General features: G+C 33.6%; 1 protein-coding gene across 2 annotated transcripts in view; it reads right to left on the minus strand.

The window, feature by feature from the left end:
• Positions 1-628: 628 nt before the first annotated feature.
• Positions 629-19,253, minus strand: part of LOC149797334 (uncharacterized) — a 109,602-nt gene continuing 90,977 nt past the window's right edge. Inside the window, exons 3-4 of one of the 2 annotated variants that reach the window (XM_089962057.1) lie at positions 5,588-5,690; positions 629-4,832 (exon numbers count right to left, since the gene is read on the minus strand). In XM_089962057.1, coding sequence (XP_089818183.1) covers positions 4,232-4,832; positions 5,588-5,690 — 704 coding nt within the window. In that variant the 3' untranslated portion in view covers positions 629-4,231. The remainder of the gene's footprint in view (positions 4,833-5,587; positions 5,691-19,253) is intronic. The other variant, XM_089962058.1, reaches the window with a different exon arrangement.

The following is a 19,253-nucleotide window of genomic DNA, read 5'->3' on the forward strand; positions in this document are numbered from 1 at the left end:
TAATAGGAAGCATGGCTTTTATTTGTGTCATTAATTGCTAGTAATTGTTCAAGCATGTAATGGTAAAATCAAATTCTTAATAATAACAGAAGATATTTGAGACAAACTTTAATACTACACATGCAAGTCAGTTACTACAATATTCACACAAAAAATTAACAAAAAAGGGATACATTTTATGTAATTTTCTTCACGAAATGAAATGGAATACCATCCGATCAAGGATCAAGGAGTGAATATTGCAGCATTATATACTTTGTTCCCTATAAATTCTCATTGCTATTTCAATACCAATAAACTCGGACACATATTACAGATGCTAGTCAGTTATTATAATATTCAAAGAAAATTTAGGAAATAAAATTACAAACGTCCCATCAAGGACCTAATCATATCTCCGCTTTCATTAACCTAGTTATCTCCCTCTCGTATTAGGTATTTACTCCATCACGTAGGTAACTAAGCCGCTGGGGAAGAAGACAACTTATATCGTTTCTACCGTTTTGTATTTAGTTATGTTAACCAAGACAAACTGCTGAGTGATTTCTAACCCCTCAGATACATATGTATACAACGACGCAAAATAGAAATATTCTCTCTCTCTCTACACACAGATATATATATATATATATATATATATATATATATATATATATATATATATATATATATATATATATAATACTATATACGAAAACTGCGGTCTCGTCACTATATAAAAAGAATTACTGTAATACAAAAAGTAAATAAACATGTTACATGCAAATTAAAATATATATAAAATGGTCAGTCCTAACACAAACACGATATAGCATGACTAGACCAATATAGAATACACATATAACATACACAGGACTTTATATTGATTCTTGGCCAAAATCACTGAAACATAGGGACCATTATATAGAAACCAGCCACAAGACCAAGTCTCTGAGGAGAGAAGTATGTCAAAAAATAAACTGGAAAAGAAAACAAAAGGACCAGCTCCAGGGACCTTGTGTGTGCAACCCACCATAAAATAATAAAATGCGAATATCGAAACAGCAACACCTGATCAAAAATGATAATACGTTGTTTTTTTTCCCCAGGTAGATTTTATTTTATTTACAGAAAAACAATTGCATATTCTATGGGGGATACAGAAACAAGAAAAAAAATTAAAATTTTTTATTGGATGTAGGGGGACACTTTAAAGACCGATACCTTAACGTAGCTAAAGGACGGAGAAGTGCCCACAAATAAAACAGTATTCGGTTCACCGTTTGCAAAAAAACTTTGATACGTGATCAGTCGATTATAGATCCCTACGACTAAAATACGAAATGAATAAAATGAATGTAAAGGAAATAAAATACGCAATGGTAAAACTGACTGGAATGGAAATAAAATTAGCAATGAAAATTATTTTTGTTTGTTTTGGACTGTATCATTGAGAAAAGGATCAAAATAAGTCTTTAATAATCAGATGCATACATTTTTCATTTTCACTACATGAAATAGAATTAATTTCAAAATTGACGCTACAAACTGTATGTAACGTGAGCATTTGAGAAAGTACGCAGTCGTTTTATGCAAATTGAAATAATAACTCATAACATAATGTTCATCGCCGAACTTTTTTATAGTGTAAAGTTTTCGCCCCATGAAAATAAGGTACACAATGGACAATATTTTTTTGTTTGTAATTCATTGCCTTAATTAAGAAAGGTCAATATAAGGATTTCACAAACAGATTCATATTCTAATCTGTATCCATAATGCAACACATAATCGTGAATGAAGGTTCATAATTGACATCCTTGAATAAAATAATAATTTCAACATTCAGTTTAATTTTAATTCGTTTTTTTTTTTTTGGGTGTTTTTGTTGTCGTTGATTTGCCATGGAATTGTTTCACTATTTATTTTATTTCCAAATTATCTTCTTCTTCCACATCCTTTTTCTTCAAATTTCAATTACAATTATCTGCACATCTGATATACATACCCTTTAACGCATGATTGTATCCATTGTCTAACATTTATCCGTTAATTACTTTATCGCGAATTTATTATGACGTTCTATTGAAATGTTTGCCCATGATTAGAAAAATAATTTCAGTTATATCATTCTATCATACAACCGACGAATGTCAACCAGCTGCAATACCTACTGGAAATGCTCTTAGCTCAGCCTCTATACACTGAAGAGTTCAGAAAGGGAGGGCAGATTATGAGCTATTGCACTTTGTTTCTTCAAGTTTGCATTGCTTTTTTAATACTAACAAAGGCAAACTCAGGCGGATTTAATGTAATAATTTTCGAGGCTCAGAGTAACTATGATATTTTATTTTATTGATATATTGCTTTTTAACAACGCAAACAAACAAAATTAACATGATTCTTATTACTTTTGTGTTTCCTTTCTAAACGCAAAATACATAAAACATTTCATTGGAATGAATCGAGCTGCACTAGAAGACTCATTCCTTTGTGGACCCAGGCGCATTTATCATAACCAATACATATTTAATTAAAGGGTCTAGTATGAATGGGTAAGCATTTAAATGTTAATTATTAACTTTCACATCCAGTGAAAAGAAGAAATGGAAATACCGTCCCATGATTGCTTGTTGGATTCTACTTCTCTGGGAACAGGTTTAACTTTTTCTTCAAATTTTCGATTAATGTTTGTCCATGTAAAACCCATGTTTGTGAATAGATGATAAAGGTAATTACCTCAAATTCATGACCTTCAAGGCTCAGAAGGTTCTATACAATTTGATAAGTAATATCGTGGAAACTACTTTTCGTGTAATATTTCTGCCAAATTTGAAAGTTGTGACTCCTGCCATAAGGTGGTATAGAAGAACGGAGAGATTTATTTTTTTTAATATATATTTTTTTTCAGTAAAGGCTGGTCTATAACTTAAGATGTTGGATGAACTTGGACCTGGAGCTAATTTAATATAATTATCTTGGATAAGAAAAATAAGCCGTTTATAAAACATATCTTCTGAATACTAAAAATTTTTCATGTATCATTTCATTGTAAGAAATTTTTTAACATTATTTTCATAATTTAGCAAAGGGTAAAATGGTATCTAAACAAGTAGCTCTAAATGTTCTTAGCTTTTTCAATGTCTGCAATCGAGAAAATTCGGGTTACAAAATATTGACTTGAAGTTAAATAAAAACGACGACGACGATGATTATGATGATCACGATGACGACGACGATGATGACGATGACGACGATGATGATAATTGCTGGCACACATTTGGAATAAAACAAGGGACATTTCATCGTTTTTGACCGTACTGGAGCTGGATGAGCTATAGTTGAAACATGCAGCAATTACTTCAATGGTTTCATGCCAGCACATGATTGAGCTACAAAATGTATTTTTGTTACTTTAGTGTTATCATCACCATTGTCTTCCCATTGTTTAAATCCGAATACAACCCATTTCAATCGCCATTCTTTTCATTGTCATTCTATAAAATCTCTGTAATATTACTGATAGTAATAGATGTCTCATTAATATTTGGATATGAAGGTCATTTTATAGTTTGTTTTATATTTTTGTGTTGTTGTTTCTTTAGTCATCTTACGGAAACATTGTCACCATGGGTTACAGGGTCACACTTGTATTCCTATTTCTAAGAAGTGAGAAGGGTCACTTGAAAGCGGAGGTGAATTCATGGGTCAGGGAAGGGAAGATGCAGTAGCGGATTCTCTACTGCCTTATCCAAGCATAAAATAAAATGAGAGTGAACAACCGGAACATTTGTCTTATTTACAAAAGCGTATACTTGTTGAAGCAAATGAAATCTTACATATGTAGGTATGAGTCAGTTGGAGATACTCTGGCTATTTGTATCTTTGACTGTATATAACTGATAACTATGGGTCCATACCTTCCGTCACAAACGTATACAAATATTTAAAAGTATTAGTCGCAACTAACGGCTGTATTGAGCAGTTCATTTGGTCTTCTCGACTCCGAATTATTATTTCATTTAACGTCAAATCCATTAGACATTTTCACGTTCTTGACCTTGAAAATGGCGGTGTACTGCTGCTCTTTAAACCTTGTTGCCAACTCATTGCTATTATCCATCAATGATACAGCCTTTATTCCTTGATGTTGTTCGTCTATCGAACATACTCCATTATCTCCAATTTTCAAGGGGTAGGTTTTGCTCTCCGGGTCAAGTGACTTGTCACCTAAGCATGTTGGGGGATATTTCTACGATTCGGATTCTTTCTCAAGAATTACTGCTTTTTCATGTGTCATTGGATGTTTAGTATCCTCAAAGTGGATGTGGTTATACGAATCATCTTCTTCCTTGGTGTTTGCTGCTGGATTTTTCTTACAGTCCCCTTCAAGGTCTATATGTGAGTAAACATCATCATTTGTTAGCATATCCTTATTATTGACTTTACAATGAGAATACTCATTGGCAGTAACTCTAGCTGTGGTGACATAATTTAATTGGTTGGATGCATGTGAATATGTATTGTCTTCTATATTTCCTTCCACGGCCGGTAAAGTGGCATAACTGGAAGCTTTAATTGCGCCTTTCATCTCGAACTCAATTTTGTCATAATCGTCAACGGAAACGTCGCCATATTTCTTTGCTATTTCAGGGACTCTTGTGGTATCTTTCTTGTTTTTGCGTGGCACAGAATAAGTTTGTACCGATTCATCGTTTGTTATATCGTAATTTGAGGTTTCAACCGCTGCATTGCTATCACCCGCCTCCATGGAACTCCCATACATATGAATTGTCAACCCTTTCGGTAAATCAGAAATGTGGGTGCCGTCTTCTTTACGTCTCTTCTGTCGCCTGAAAAAATACATTGATTGTGTAACCAATCTTCTCCCTTTCATGACAGCTGAAGCTTCATTTTTCACGAATATATGTCACTGAAGTAATTCCAGAACGAGAACATAATTATTTTATGAACACTTAAGACAGGATTTTTCTTTTAAAGAATTTGGTTTTAGTTAGAAGACACTTGCATATGGAGGACTGTGAGCTAAATGCATGTTTTAATATATGCACAAAAGGCTAACTCAAACCCAATATAAGTTATATGATAAAAATTAGTAATGGGAGAAATATACCCCACCCATCCCACCATCAAAAACCCAAATCAAAAACAAAACCAATAAACTTTTAATCAAACTGACCACTTCTTTCAATCGTCGCATTAACATTTAAGAAGAAAACACGAAAGAGCATTAACTTAAAAGTGATCATTAAAATGCATACAAGAGTACGGATAACATCAGCCTCAAGGAATGTTTTGTTATGTATTTGATTTCGATTCATTTATAAATTGTACAAGATATACTTAACACAATCATAACCTTCACAAATGTAGAATAAATATGTTTCTGAAACATATGATAACAGATCTCACCTTTAGAATATTACAAATGTAACGTAATTTAATGCTAAGGACAACCGCATAAAAATAAAATGCTTAAAAATATATTTGTGTGACGTAATTGTTGTTTGTAGAAACGATATCATCTCAGCTAGCAAAAAGGGTATTATAAGATTTGTTCAAAAACGTGTGTGTTAAAGTATTGTACCATTTGAATATAATTATAGCTGCAACGATTACCGCTATCACAATTAACACTGCTATGACCACCCCAATGACCGTTGGTACAGAGGTCACGTCCTCAATTTTGCCTGCAAAATATATATAAAAATACGTGAGAAAATTTATTTCAAATGTCTTCAGATTCCCTTTATAATCATAACCATCATGGCCTACACATTGGAGTTCACACAATACTTTATTCTCCTAACTCCAAAAAAGCATAACACAATTTGTCGGTATCTGGAGAAAAGAAGCATATGGCGCAATGTGAGCGTGTCTGTCTGTAATAGAATAATATATTGTACACCATGTACTAGTAACATGATGCCTTTTTCTAATTTAAGTAAACAATTTAATGCAGGATTAATTATAATTACAGATTTTTCCTCAAAAGAAGACTCATGATATGGTGCATATTCAATGGATAACGAGGGCTCTCAATCGTTTCTCATTAAAAATTTAATGCAATTTAGCCACAACTTGGGCAGTAAGTAGACTATTTTATGCGAGGAACTAGATATATATGAACACTGAACTTTAATTCTTGTATTTTCCAACTGATAATGGTATGAGGTTCCGAGTGCCGCGAACGAGTCTCTGTATATAGTACTTACAGTTTCACAATAGTTGTCATCAACTGTGAGCGGAGTTTTGGATACCTAAATTTCGTCTTAGGCGAATTGTGTATGTGAAAATGTCTTAAAATGTGAGAAGGATTCAGATATTAGGAAACAGTTTACCAAGTGATATAACTGTATGTCACCTAATGTCAGTATCATCAGGGTTGAATATACGTCAGTTAACAAACATGTCTCCCAAGCTGAGTCGAGAATAGAATTATGTTATGTTCGATTCACAATCTTCAATGACACCGTTCTGTCATCTTTAGAAAACAAATTGTAGGATGCGACAAATAGCGGTTAAAACTAGAAACGTGGGGCAGACAGTGGACTTTGTGTGGGAGGGGGGGGAGTCCTGGTGCAGTAAGGAAGAATTGCATAGCAAACATTAAAGAAATTTATCTCCAAGAACCTCAGACCCCGCAAACAAAGTGGATACTTTTCACTACCAGGTCTTTCGCAAGATAAGGTTGTAAGAGATTTGTTCAGAAAGAAGTAGGCGACTTTTATTGCTTTGTTGAGACAAACTAAATGAGAATGGAAAAAACCGACTTCGTTTCAATTACTTTAAAAATACTGCCAGTGTGTTACTATTGAAATACCTGACTTTATATGGGTTTAGGACCTTTGATATTGCTTAGTCATTATTATCCCACTTTTCCTTTTTCACTCACTTCAGGAATACGCGTATTGACTTTTCACATGCTATATGCCCAGTGCACAGTGCTTTACGGAAATATGTGACAATCTCTTTTTCATAAATTATTGTTGATGCTTCCTCATGAGGTCAGTGCCATTTTGTTTCGTTGCTAACGCGTCTAGCATCATCTTTTATTCGTTATCGTTTTTTCCTTTGTTATTTTCTTTCTCTACTCATTTGTTCCATTTAATTATTTAGTGTTTTTTCTTTCTCCTCTCTCATTCTTTACGAAAGATACATCGTCTATTTATATTTGCAATTGACCGCTCTGGTGGCCTAGTGGTTAGAGCTTCCGCCTCGGATGCGGAAGTTCATGGATTCGATCCCCGGCTGTGTCATACCAAAGACGTACAAAAATGGTACTAACAGCTTCCTCGCTTGGAGCTCAGCATTAAGAGGTTAGTCTTAGGACTGGTCGCCTTGGTGTCAGGATAATGTGACTGGGTGGGACATCATGCTACATGTCTGGGATATGATGACCCAGCGCTAGACATCACTATAAACTGTCACACTGCAGGCATCGTAGCGATATGACTGAAACATTGTTAAAGCAAGTTAAATTTCCAAGTCACACAAACACACACACATATATTTGCAATGTTTGAAAGAGTAATTTATTTTAGCAACATTTTCATCGTTACTCCTGCTTATCCAAGGCCTTAAGAAGATTATATAGTTATATTGTAACCCTCTTAATGATTGTGATCAGTGCCATAAGATGAAGATTGTATCATTTATTTGGTGAACAGAGTTAAGGTATGAGACAGTGGCAAAGCTACATGATTAATAAAACTGAAGTGATACTTGACTTTCATGTTCTTGTTTAATTTGATTACCTTCAAGCAAATGTTTAGAATAACACTTTCGAACATGAGTATATATTAATAAGTATAGACACTCCAAACATCAATATCCATAGCAATGTAAATATAGGCGCAACTTTTTTTACAGGTTTAATAATGTAACATTTCAGAAATGAAATATGATATATAGCAACATTTAGATCTAGAACATAAGCATAAGATAATATAAATACGACCGATATCGGCATCAATAATAACAATGTAAGTTTGTTTAGTTTATGAGGTTATAGTACATTCTGTGAATTATGGTGTAAAGCCGCGTGAACGATGCAGACTTGTAACTCGTATTTGGAATCTCTCCATCTACGCATATATTCCTGGCTCTTTTTCATGTGTCTTAAAGTAAAGATGCCATAAACACAAGGCTTGTTATGGATGTGATAATGACTAAGCATAGGTTAGATAGAATACATGAGTCTAATTATATGTCAGTGATCCGCTTATCATATTAACTATCCTGTGTACTGAGGTAGTAACCGGCCACGATATCGTGATAAAATTACCATCGGAGGACAATGGGAATTAACATTATGGCCTCCATCTTAAAAAATATAACCCTAAGGGAAAATGGGAGTTCCATGTTAAACGTCAATAGGATTAACATTAGCATGACCCTATGGATACAAAGTAAATTAACATTAGTATGGCAATTCCATGGAAAGAAGAAATAAGCAATAGTATGCCGTGATCACAAACTATCTTAAGAAAAGGGAAAATCGTATCTAAAATACATCCGTAAGTTTTAAATGATAGGTTCTAGGGGACATGGGAAAATGAACATTAAGGCTGCCATGCTGAAACGTTAACAAGGAGAAAAGGAAATGTATTGATAAAATAGGCAACATTTTATTTGATCGTCACCTTAAATATACTACCAAACACCAATCTTTACTGCCCAGTACTCCTTTTATGTTGACTGATTCAGCCCATTTATGTATTGTTTCACATCGCTGATCTGTTTCACGTATCGCGTTTGTAAAACGTTCCGTTACGCGTTCCGCTACACAAGTTATTTTCGAAAATTTCATCGGTTTTAGATCATGAACGCTGGGTTTATCATTCCGGGGATAAATGGCATAAATAACTGCTGTTACAGGATATGCTCTTTCACAATACAGTTAGTAAATACAGTCAACATTCACGGCTTGGAAAGTTTACTTAATAAGGCGAGTTTTTCATTATGAAGGACCGGGCCACTTTTGTCACTGAAAATCCAAGTATTGTCTACTTCCTTAATAAACATTACTCTAAAACAATATCTTTGATTGTCGCGATAATTAATAATCGTTGTCTCCCGTTGGTCGTTCATTGTAGCATCGACACCATCGGTGTAGCGTATGATTTTAAATGTTCACCACACACGAGTTGCGCCATCTATGCGAAATTCTTTTCCAGCATTACAAATACTTTTAATCAGAGTTTCCGTCGTTTCAACCAGAGGTCGTCTTCGTGGGTCAGGGGGTCTTATATTAAGACCGAATCTATATTCAGAAAGTTTAATCTTCATCGCTGATAATAACTCTTCCATATTATAATTAAGACGAATATATATATATATATATATATATATATATATATATATATATATATATATATATATATATATATATATATATAATGACATCCAAAAAAGAATAAATTCAAATGGCCTGTGACAGCCTCTACAACTCCTTTTAACAAAGATTGTGTACACGTATTATATGGACTTTACTTACAAAGTGTACGAAGAGAAGGTTTAGGACCTAAACCGTGTTTGAAATGTGGTGTTGGGGTTAGAAGAAAAACTCGGTTGTGTGTGCAATGTGGTGGTAATAAAACAAAGAAATGAAAATGTATTCTGATATAAAACAGCACTGATAATAATGAAGATTATCTAGCCAGATTTCAAATAATCAGTTAGACAAGTAATCATTTAAAAAAATAATATTTATATAAATGGAGCAAAAAGAATTTGTGAAACATCCTATCATCAAGAATTATGAAGCATCTCGTGATGATATAATCAGAAACTATCGACTAAAAAGCCAGTCAGTTTTGTCACTAATACTGGTTATCTGATCCTTGGTATTGATGGGAATAAAATATGCCTCTCATAAATTTATTTACTAATGTTTTCTGGTTGTAATCGAAGACGGTCTTGTGATCGATCATATTAATTTCAAAAACTCAATAACTCTTTTGATAATTTACGAGCCATTACACAGAATCAAAATTATAAAGTTTTAAATACTGGCCGTAGTATTAAGATCGCTAGAGCAGTTGTATCTACAAATGTATAAACTTGTGAAGAAATAATATTTCGTTCAATTTATGCAGCTGGCAAATCTTTTGATATTTGCAAGCCTTCGATTCAGCGCGTCACAAATAATATTACCAGATCTGCTTTCTCTAAGAAATATAAACAGAATATAATTTTTCATTATTGTTGAAGGGAGATAACTCTTTCAAGCTAAAACTCTCTCCGGCAAAGCAATTCATTAGTTACCTCGCTTATTACAGCGTAATATTTATACGATTAATTGAGATTTTTATTGTGTGATCGTAAACTAATTATATACGAATATACAATAATTTAACCATCTATGTGATAATTAACACAACTCAGTTTAAGAAAATATTTCACTTATCTCTGGTACCTCCCGAATAAACTTCCATACTGACTGGGAGAAAGCGATTCTGTGTTTGTTATAGTCATGAATACGCCCACGCAGAATATTCCAGAAATGACGGGATTTCCAAAAATAACTCTATCACGTGATTTTCTGGAACATTCGCCCACATAAAATTACGGGAGATTTCTAAACGTATTTTCCAGAATGGCTTGGGAATTTCCAAAAATGTGTCATTTACCACGTATTTCTGTTCGGGAATTTCAAGACGTATTTTCTGGAGTATTATGCTTGGGCGTATTCATGATTATAAAAGACAGATAATCGCTCTCTCACAGTTAGTCTGTAAGTGCATTCCGGAGTGAACAGAGGTAAGGGAAATATTAATTTAGGAATCTGGATGTTGTGTTTGAGCTATACTACGCAATTGTATTATCTCGTCTTGGTTGAGAAATATGATATGTATAATGAACTACGAAAATATTAATGATATTAGTTCTGCAATTAAAAGTTAAAAATGATGGTATAAAAATTCAGCTTGATCCTGAAAAAGAACTTTTTGTGATTTTGAATTATTACAGGCATGAAAATTTGAACATAAATATATACTATCAGCAAAATATATCTTCATTAAGCAAATCCAACTGACTATGTTCCAGTCTTTGGTTTCGGTTAAAAAGTTCGTATCTGTCTCACGTGCAATTGATAAAATGAGATCAGAATTAGCTCAGGAATATGAAAAGACAAAATTATTAACACGTGCGTGAAGCAGTTGAAAAAGAATATGCCAGATCGTGAAAGTGAAAGTGATTGTAAAAGTCAAAGTAGTAACAACGTTGCTAAGGGGGATTGTGAAAGTAGTGATAATGAAAGTTATGGCAACTGGGGTTCCTTTCGTGGCTAGATTTATCCTTGACTTTTTAATCATTTTATTATGCAATTGTTTATTTTTTTATTTTCCTTATTTATGTACTATTTACCGAGAATCAATAAAAATAAATTATGTTATAATCCTTGATTGAAAATCACTATGATCTTACACATAAATTAATATTAATAGCTGTCATCAATTACGTCTCATACAAGATTAACTGCGACTGGTGAAGTTATATTAACAATTCTGGTGAAATATGACGACCTTCACCGTGCGTATTATTGTTATGTCCTAGACTTACTGATGGTGGGGTTCCTTTTTCCATAACTCAACAATTTGTGGAAAATATTTATTGATAATGTTGTTCAGTGTTCTTTTTAGTCCGTCGGTTTCGAATCCTGGTATTACAAACGTTGGTAATGCTGCTTCAGTTAATCTATGATAACAGATAAATATTTCTTTATAAGTTTATTTTCTTCCTTTTTCCAATCCAATACCTGCATGAGTTATAATTTAAACACGATTTTGATTAATATCGTCAAGATCTGATAAAACTTGATTTAAATGTTGTATTGTTTCAATGATTTTCTTTTTTTAGATCATCATTAGGATATTCCAGAATGTATTTTTTTAAATATATTTACTAATGATATAGACATAGTTATATCTTCATTTCTAATTTTATCAGTTAATAATTTGAATATTTTGTCTCGAACAGTATAAAATCCTCCTCCTGATTTGACCATAGAAAAGAATAGAAATGTTGAAGATCAGGGTATAATGAAAATTCTTCTTCTTGATATTTTGGAGTTGTTATACATTTTTTTCATCTGTGAGGAATCCATTTTAGTTTGGTTCTGGTGGTTTTTATAATCTGGAGGAACCTCAGGCCAGCCTAACACTGATCGGATCGATGATTGATAAATATCTACAGTATAATCTGGTGAATTTATTTCAATCGCTTCTGATAATGTTGGTTCATGAACAGTGACAGCTATTTTTGATTATTTTCCTCTTTTAGACTTGATTCTGCGCCGGAATTAATCATTGATTTGTTCAATATGATAACTACCTCTTGCAATTCCGACAACTTGCCAATCGTGAGTTCCATCATCTTTATATTTATTTGCAAATACAAGCGAATTTTTTGCTGGTAATCAAAAAACTGATTTTGATCTGATATTTGGCCAGCTGTAATATAATTGTAATTGTGCTAGCTTATTTCTTTCGCTGGAATTGCAGATGGAAAGTTGACTAAGTTCTGGATTAGTTGAGCTCACTGATATTATCGTGATTTTTAACGGAGTTGTATTAACGACAATCTGATGAAGTAGGTCGTTCGGAGTTGACATTATTATTTAAATCCCTATGTTCTAAATCATGCGTGTATTCTACCAAAGTCATAACTTTCTTGTAAATTTTAATCATCTTTGTGAAATCAAAATCTGACATTTTTCCGTCACTTAGACTTGATTATAATAACGAGGATAATTTGGAGCATGCTGGCGTCGCTGTGTGCAATTTTATTATATAATGATGAAATTTTGCATTTGTGCATGTACACATTATTTTGCGATGATATTAAGAATTCCAGAAATTGTTGTTGCAGCTAAAACACAAATTGTTACAACTGCCGGTGATGTTATTGTTATTGTTGATATCAACACGCCGGTTCCAGCAATAACTGCAGACGCCGAATATACAGTTATGTCAACAACAACGAAACGGCTGCGATATTCTTTTACTTTTACTGTATACTCGTCAACGATATTTTTTACGTTTTGTTTTTTTTGTATTCACGTAGCTCATTATATCTAAAACGTTGACCATTTATTGGGGAGCTCATTATATTTTAAGTAGGTGTAGATTTACTACTAATTCAAGACACCAATAATATATCAAGCCGTGTTTTTTTCTTCGGGTTCCACACTAAATGTTTCCTCGTCGTTTTGTTCCAACATCACTAACATAGATCCAGAGGATCCATTTAGTGGATAACGCCGTGAAATTGTGATAGATATTATAAATGTTTTAACACCAAGTACTGAGAACCTTTATATACCGGTAAACTCAGCGCGATGTTTGATAGATTTATTAAATGGTGACCATAATGCTTGTCCAGACGCTACTGTATATACTGACTTGTCGGTAATTTTTATGTCGGAGAGTTTAATATCAATGGCTGGTAGACTTCCCAAAAATTCAAAAATGGATGTGTTTATGTTCCTACGAAAACTCGTAAACAAATGTGCATAATTAGTGTATTCAGTTCTAAATTAAGTTACTTAATTATTAACTGAAACTAACGAGTTCATTATTGGAAGGATGCATTTCTTCGTTACATAGTCAATGTCTGAATCTGGTTCTCCATGGTCAGTAATTGTAATTTTATTATTAGACATAATGAATTAATCAGTCACTGTATCACCGGATGTTTGGACTGAGCCACGAATATTATCTAATATCATTGATATAATAACACCGGGTTTCAGTATGGTTTGGTAGTTTTGGTAATTGGTTACGCATAAAAACATCTATGAAATTTTTATACTTAATATTTAGCAGCATCAAGCAAATCAAAATTTGACATTGGCAAGATTAACGAAGTGCTCCTGGAAGTCTCAGACCTGTTTCGTATAAGGAGTTCCTGGTAATCTTAGACCCCTTCCCCATTTTTTAAAATCCTTGTCCTGTTGTTTTCTTTAATGTCATCCCAGCAGCAGTTCCAGCAGCACCAAGTGTAGTTGCTTTTGCAACAACTGGGGCTTCAGCGGCTATTATCGCTGGTATAGTTGCAAGGAATGGAAATATACCGCCTGTTTTAATTGATTCTTTGACTGCACCAGCAAAAAGATTGAGTTTAACGCCTGTTTTTGATTGTTTTGGCGTCATTGAAATGCCTGAGTTGACGTTCTGACAATCATAGTTTATTTTGACCACCTGTGATCTGATTTTGTTTGTGATATTTTCATTCCACAGTTCTTTGCTGAATTCGATTGAAGCTTTTTAATTAGACCAGGAGTCAGACTGACACTAACATGATGATATGACATTATAAATATCGTGAGCACTTTAATTACATTTTTCCGATGTGCATCAACAACTCGCATTCGCCCGCCAGTGCCTTCAAGTGGCATTGCTTTATCGCCGAGTATAACTGCAATTGCTCTATAATTATCACCACCAGCTGGATTCACGCGAGATTTAAAATAAATATCAACGACAGATTGTTTGAATGATTCTATATGCTCCAACGAAAAATAAAAGATCGGATACAGATTTCTAAAATCTAATTGTGACATTTGTAAACCAGTACCTATATTTTGATTACGTCCCATAAATGTCATTAAACGATGATATGCACGTGCTACATAGTTATTTAAAAAATTTAACGTTATGTCTTCAGATGCTTCCTGATGTCCATTTATCCGGAAAGAAACTTCACTAACATTAAAATTGTCAAATATCATGACTACGTTCTTGATTATTTGGTCGTTCAGCATTTTTCAAAACGATAAATATGGGTTGGTGCAGAAACTCCTTGTTATGATGCAATATGCCATGTAAATAACCAAGCAATGTTATTTTGAGTGTTATCGGTAGTTACTGTCAGCCATGATAATAATGATTTTCCGCCTGAATTAATAAAACTAATTCATCTTTCTTCGTCACCAATTGTTGGAGTCATGACTGGCATCACCGTATAACAATGATTTACGTATAGCAAATCCTAGGGTATAATTTGGTTTGCATTATTAATCATGTCTTCAATATCAGCGTTATTAACACCAGCATGCTCTCTTGGATGTCTTATGGTATACTGGTCACTTTCAGATGATCAGTGTTATCTTTAGCAAACACCACTGACGGACCAGCTGATCTTGTATAGTCATCTGAATAGCTAGCCAAATTTAATATTGTTGTAGCAACATCAGCATCTTTTTGAACTGTTTTAATATTTCTTCCATCAATCATGTACGTAGCGCTGTCAAACAACGCCATAATACCGTTGTTAACACAACCAACCAAATCATTAGCTCCATATGGTGTATTAGCAACAACGTCTGTTACAAGCTCTACCTCTACCTCAAAAATTGCTTCAGCAGGTAAGAAATATCTGCTTTTATCTTGAACTTGTATCTCAATTCGTCCTCGCCGACTTAGTATTCGTGCTTCATAAGAATAATATTGATAATCGCGTATAGATTCATCTTAAAGAACTGGTGCGTCCCTATCAATTGCTGGATCGAACATATGCTTAAACATTTTTATTATAATTGTTATTGTCTAACACGAGACCACTTCCTGAAATAAAACTTGCATTTACCGGCATAAATTCATCAATCAATTTTTCAGGAACGATTTCATTAACAGCCAGCTCTGCAAATTTTTGATGGGCAGCTTGATTTATTATTTTACTGATATTTGCAGGCATAACTTCAATACTGGGTAATTTTACTGGCTGTGGTTTTCTTCGCACTAATCGATCTAATCTTTCTTTGATTGATGAAAATGCTTTACCGGCAACATTACCAACAGCACTGATACCTTTATCGCGAATAGCGTCAATAGCTTTCATTCCTGATTGTTTTGCAATCGGTATTGCTTTTGGAGTTATTCACTTAAATAAACCTTGAACAACATCACCAAGTCCATCTCCGGAAATCGCTTTCTACGTTTGCAATCGAGAGTTTACTACCATAAATATTACAGGCTGAGCCTATAACAACAACAACATGTATGCAGTTTGTTGCTAGTAACTGATCAATTTTGTACGATCATTTTTTCAAATACAAGTTGATTAATTGTTTCGAATCGCTGTAATATTCATCACTAATTTCATTAATGAGAGATCGATAAACAATAATATCCATGATACCGCCTGTAAAGAATCTTCCGCAAATATCAGATGTTTTATTAATAATATCTTGAGAATTATATCCTGCACGTTTTCCTCCGATCAGAATGTTTAATCGTTCAACATCGGAAAGAATACTGTCAAGAGAAGTAATAAGGTTGCTTCCTTGATTAGAAAAACCACTTGCAACAAAACCAGGAGGATCTTCTTTTTCTTTTCTCGTTTTACACAATCTTTAAATTTATTAAAATATGTGGCCATCATCTTCAGCAAGTTTATTAGTAAATATGGAATATACATCTTTAACCCAATCATCTTTTGTCCAAGAATCAATATATTCCGGTTTCGCATAATTTTCTGTTTGATGGTATCCATGTACGGTAATATTTAGTGCCTCTTTGTATCTGATTTCACGATGCTACCTAATCCCTTAGTCGTAAATTTATTCTTAATAATAATTATTTGTAGAGATTGTGGTTGAAAATGTGTGGTTTAGTAGGAGATTATAGTTTAAAAGATAGTGGTTAAGGTTGTTTCTAAAATGTGTGGCTCACGAATTTTGGATTGAGGAATTTGTGGTTTTTGTGGTTCAGGTTGAGGAATTTGTGGCTCAAGTTGAGATTGTTGTTTACGTAAATCCGCATACAAATTTTTACTTTTTCAATATATTCTCTATATTTAAGATAATCATTTCTAGCCTGTTTTTTGTTGTAATATATACGATATATCCATTTAGGAAAGTTATACAAATGTACGCTAATATATTCAGTCTTTAAAAGTTCAGACTTTCGAAGAACACCCAACGCTGCAGTACTATGTAATTCTTTCTCTGTAAAAATTTCTTTATTATTATCTAAATTTATTAATCAATGCAAGATTTTCTTTTCTTACTTTATGTTTTGGTATAAGATCTTTTTTTATTTCATCAATACCTTGAAGTTTTTATTCTTCTCTGCCAGGAGGTTGAGCAGCAGCTATTTCAGTTGGAAGATCTCTTAAAATCATTTTTGTTTGTTTAGTTCTTCTTGCTATCTATTCAACTTGCTCAGCTGTTTGTTTTAATGCCGGAAGAACACCTTCAGCAGCTTCTGCAACTCTTTCAGTAAACGTTGTAACAGGTTTAAATAATTGTTCAGTACCTTCTGCATATTCAACTTGTGCTTCTTGTCTTTCTTGCAGTTTTCGTTTGACAGCATCACGAACAGAAAGATATCTTCTAATTGCTTCTAATCTTTCTCGAGCTAATCTGCTAGTGTAAGATTCCATTATTGATATAATAATGATTTAATTACTCACACATTAAAGCAGCAGAGAGGGTGGGACCACAGTGAAACGGCCGGCGGGTAAACGAATGCACATACAAACTTTAAAAAACACGAACGACAAAGATAAAGTAACAAAATAAACTAACCCAATTAGAGAAACTCGCGGTTTTTGTTAGAGGCTTCGGTTTGGCGTTATTGATCTTATATTTTTCATTTTCGTAGGAAGCTTTAGTTTTCAGAAATAACGTTTCAGCAAAAGGTATGTTCACCCTCTCTGCTGCTCTGCTACATCGAAGTTTCACTTAACCAAAAACCTTCGAAAGGTTTAGGGTCCTTCAGCAGACATAACAATTACTCTAATGGTACCATGGAATGTTTGAGAAAACTGTTCTCAGATGACATATTTCTTTTCTAAACTATTTTGAAGCAATACAATAAGACACATTGACGGATTAACAAAAAAAATAGCTACATTTAATTACAAAATCAAGATATACCTTTTGTTTCTTAGGGCATATGTACAAAATAGAACCAGCACCACCCGCTGTTTCGGCAGCACCATACATCGTGGAAAGTAGTATGATAAACATATTCTAGGCAAAAAAGTTTAGTGTAGTGATGAAGATCTGTTGATACATCTTCAGTAACAAATACAGTAATACACCTTGGATATATGCTATTTGTATTTGTGCCCTCTTATCAGTTTTATCAGCTTTCAGTGGTTATTTGTTTGGGGAGTCAGTTGGAAGATGTTTGTCGACCTGTGTAATTTACCAATTTCTATGAGTAGACGTCATAATGTACAGTTTTCACGAGCCTTATGACCAAATGAATTAATTTTGTAATATGTGCCGTTTTTTATTTTTTAAGAATTGTCTGGATGTTTTTCGCAATACCATGTTAGCAATATAAGATAGGAATACTTCTTTCTGCTGAGTGTTTGGTTCTTGATTTATATTTCAAAGCTTGAAGTATTAATATTCGGCTCGGAAATGTTTACTAATAAATTATACAAATATAAAATAATAGAAAACCATGCAAGCATGCACTTGAATGCTGTGTTTTTTGGGCATTCGGTGATTAACGAAATTATTACTGCAGTATATGCGTGTTTAAGAACCTTCCTGCTGACAACCAATGTTGTCTGATGACCTTGAATTATCAAAGCCAGGCTCATGCAGAATATGTTTTATTCACCTTGGAGTGACACCACTTGCGTGTAACAATAACAAATGCTAGTTGAATGCTAGGTTATAATGTATATGTAGGTGGAGAAGGAGAGTTTATTTTACCACGAGACTTGATTTAAAAAGATGAACAATCTTGTGGGAGTCTAAGAAGATCCAAGGATTCATTGTTTGTCCTTTTCAATGTATCAATCAACAATGATATAATTTAAACATTTATTACACAATAGAACAAATAAAATTCAATGCAATAGTGAGTCAGATATAGATGATGATTTGATAGCTAGCAAAACAGCTAGCAAGGGAAAGCAAGAGGGAATGTTTCGGCCAACTGAAAGTGGCACAATATGGGTAATTGTTTCATTTTGCGTCGTGTAGACTTAATTAATCAAATCTTTGAGAACACGTTACTGCCTTATCATCCGTTAGGCAGTATAAATCAGAACTGTTCTCCTTTGCTGTATCAGGCGCTTAAACTTAACGAAACTGAAGTAGAACAGATGACAACATAATTTTGGAAAGGATTCTACTGATTGCTGCAGACATATTTTACCAAGACAAATAATTAATCCATTCAGAGCCTACGAATGAACACAATAATTGGTATATCCTTGTGTTTTAAACAATGAAGGAATCTATGCCTCTCAAATCGGTTACTGCTACATGACCACTACAT

This window comes from Sinohyriopsis cumingii, chromosome 6, assembly GCF_028554795.1.
Source record: "Sinohyriopsis cumingii isolate HCF-2022 chromosome 6, ASM2855479v2, whole genome shotgun sequence".
NCBI lineage: Eukaryota > Metazoa > Mollusca > Bivalvia > Unionida > Unionidae > Sinohyriopsis > Sinohyriopsis cumingii.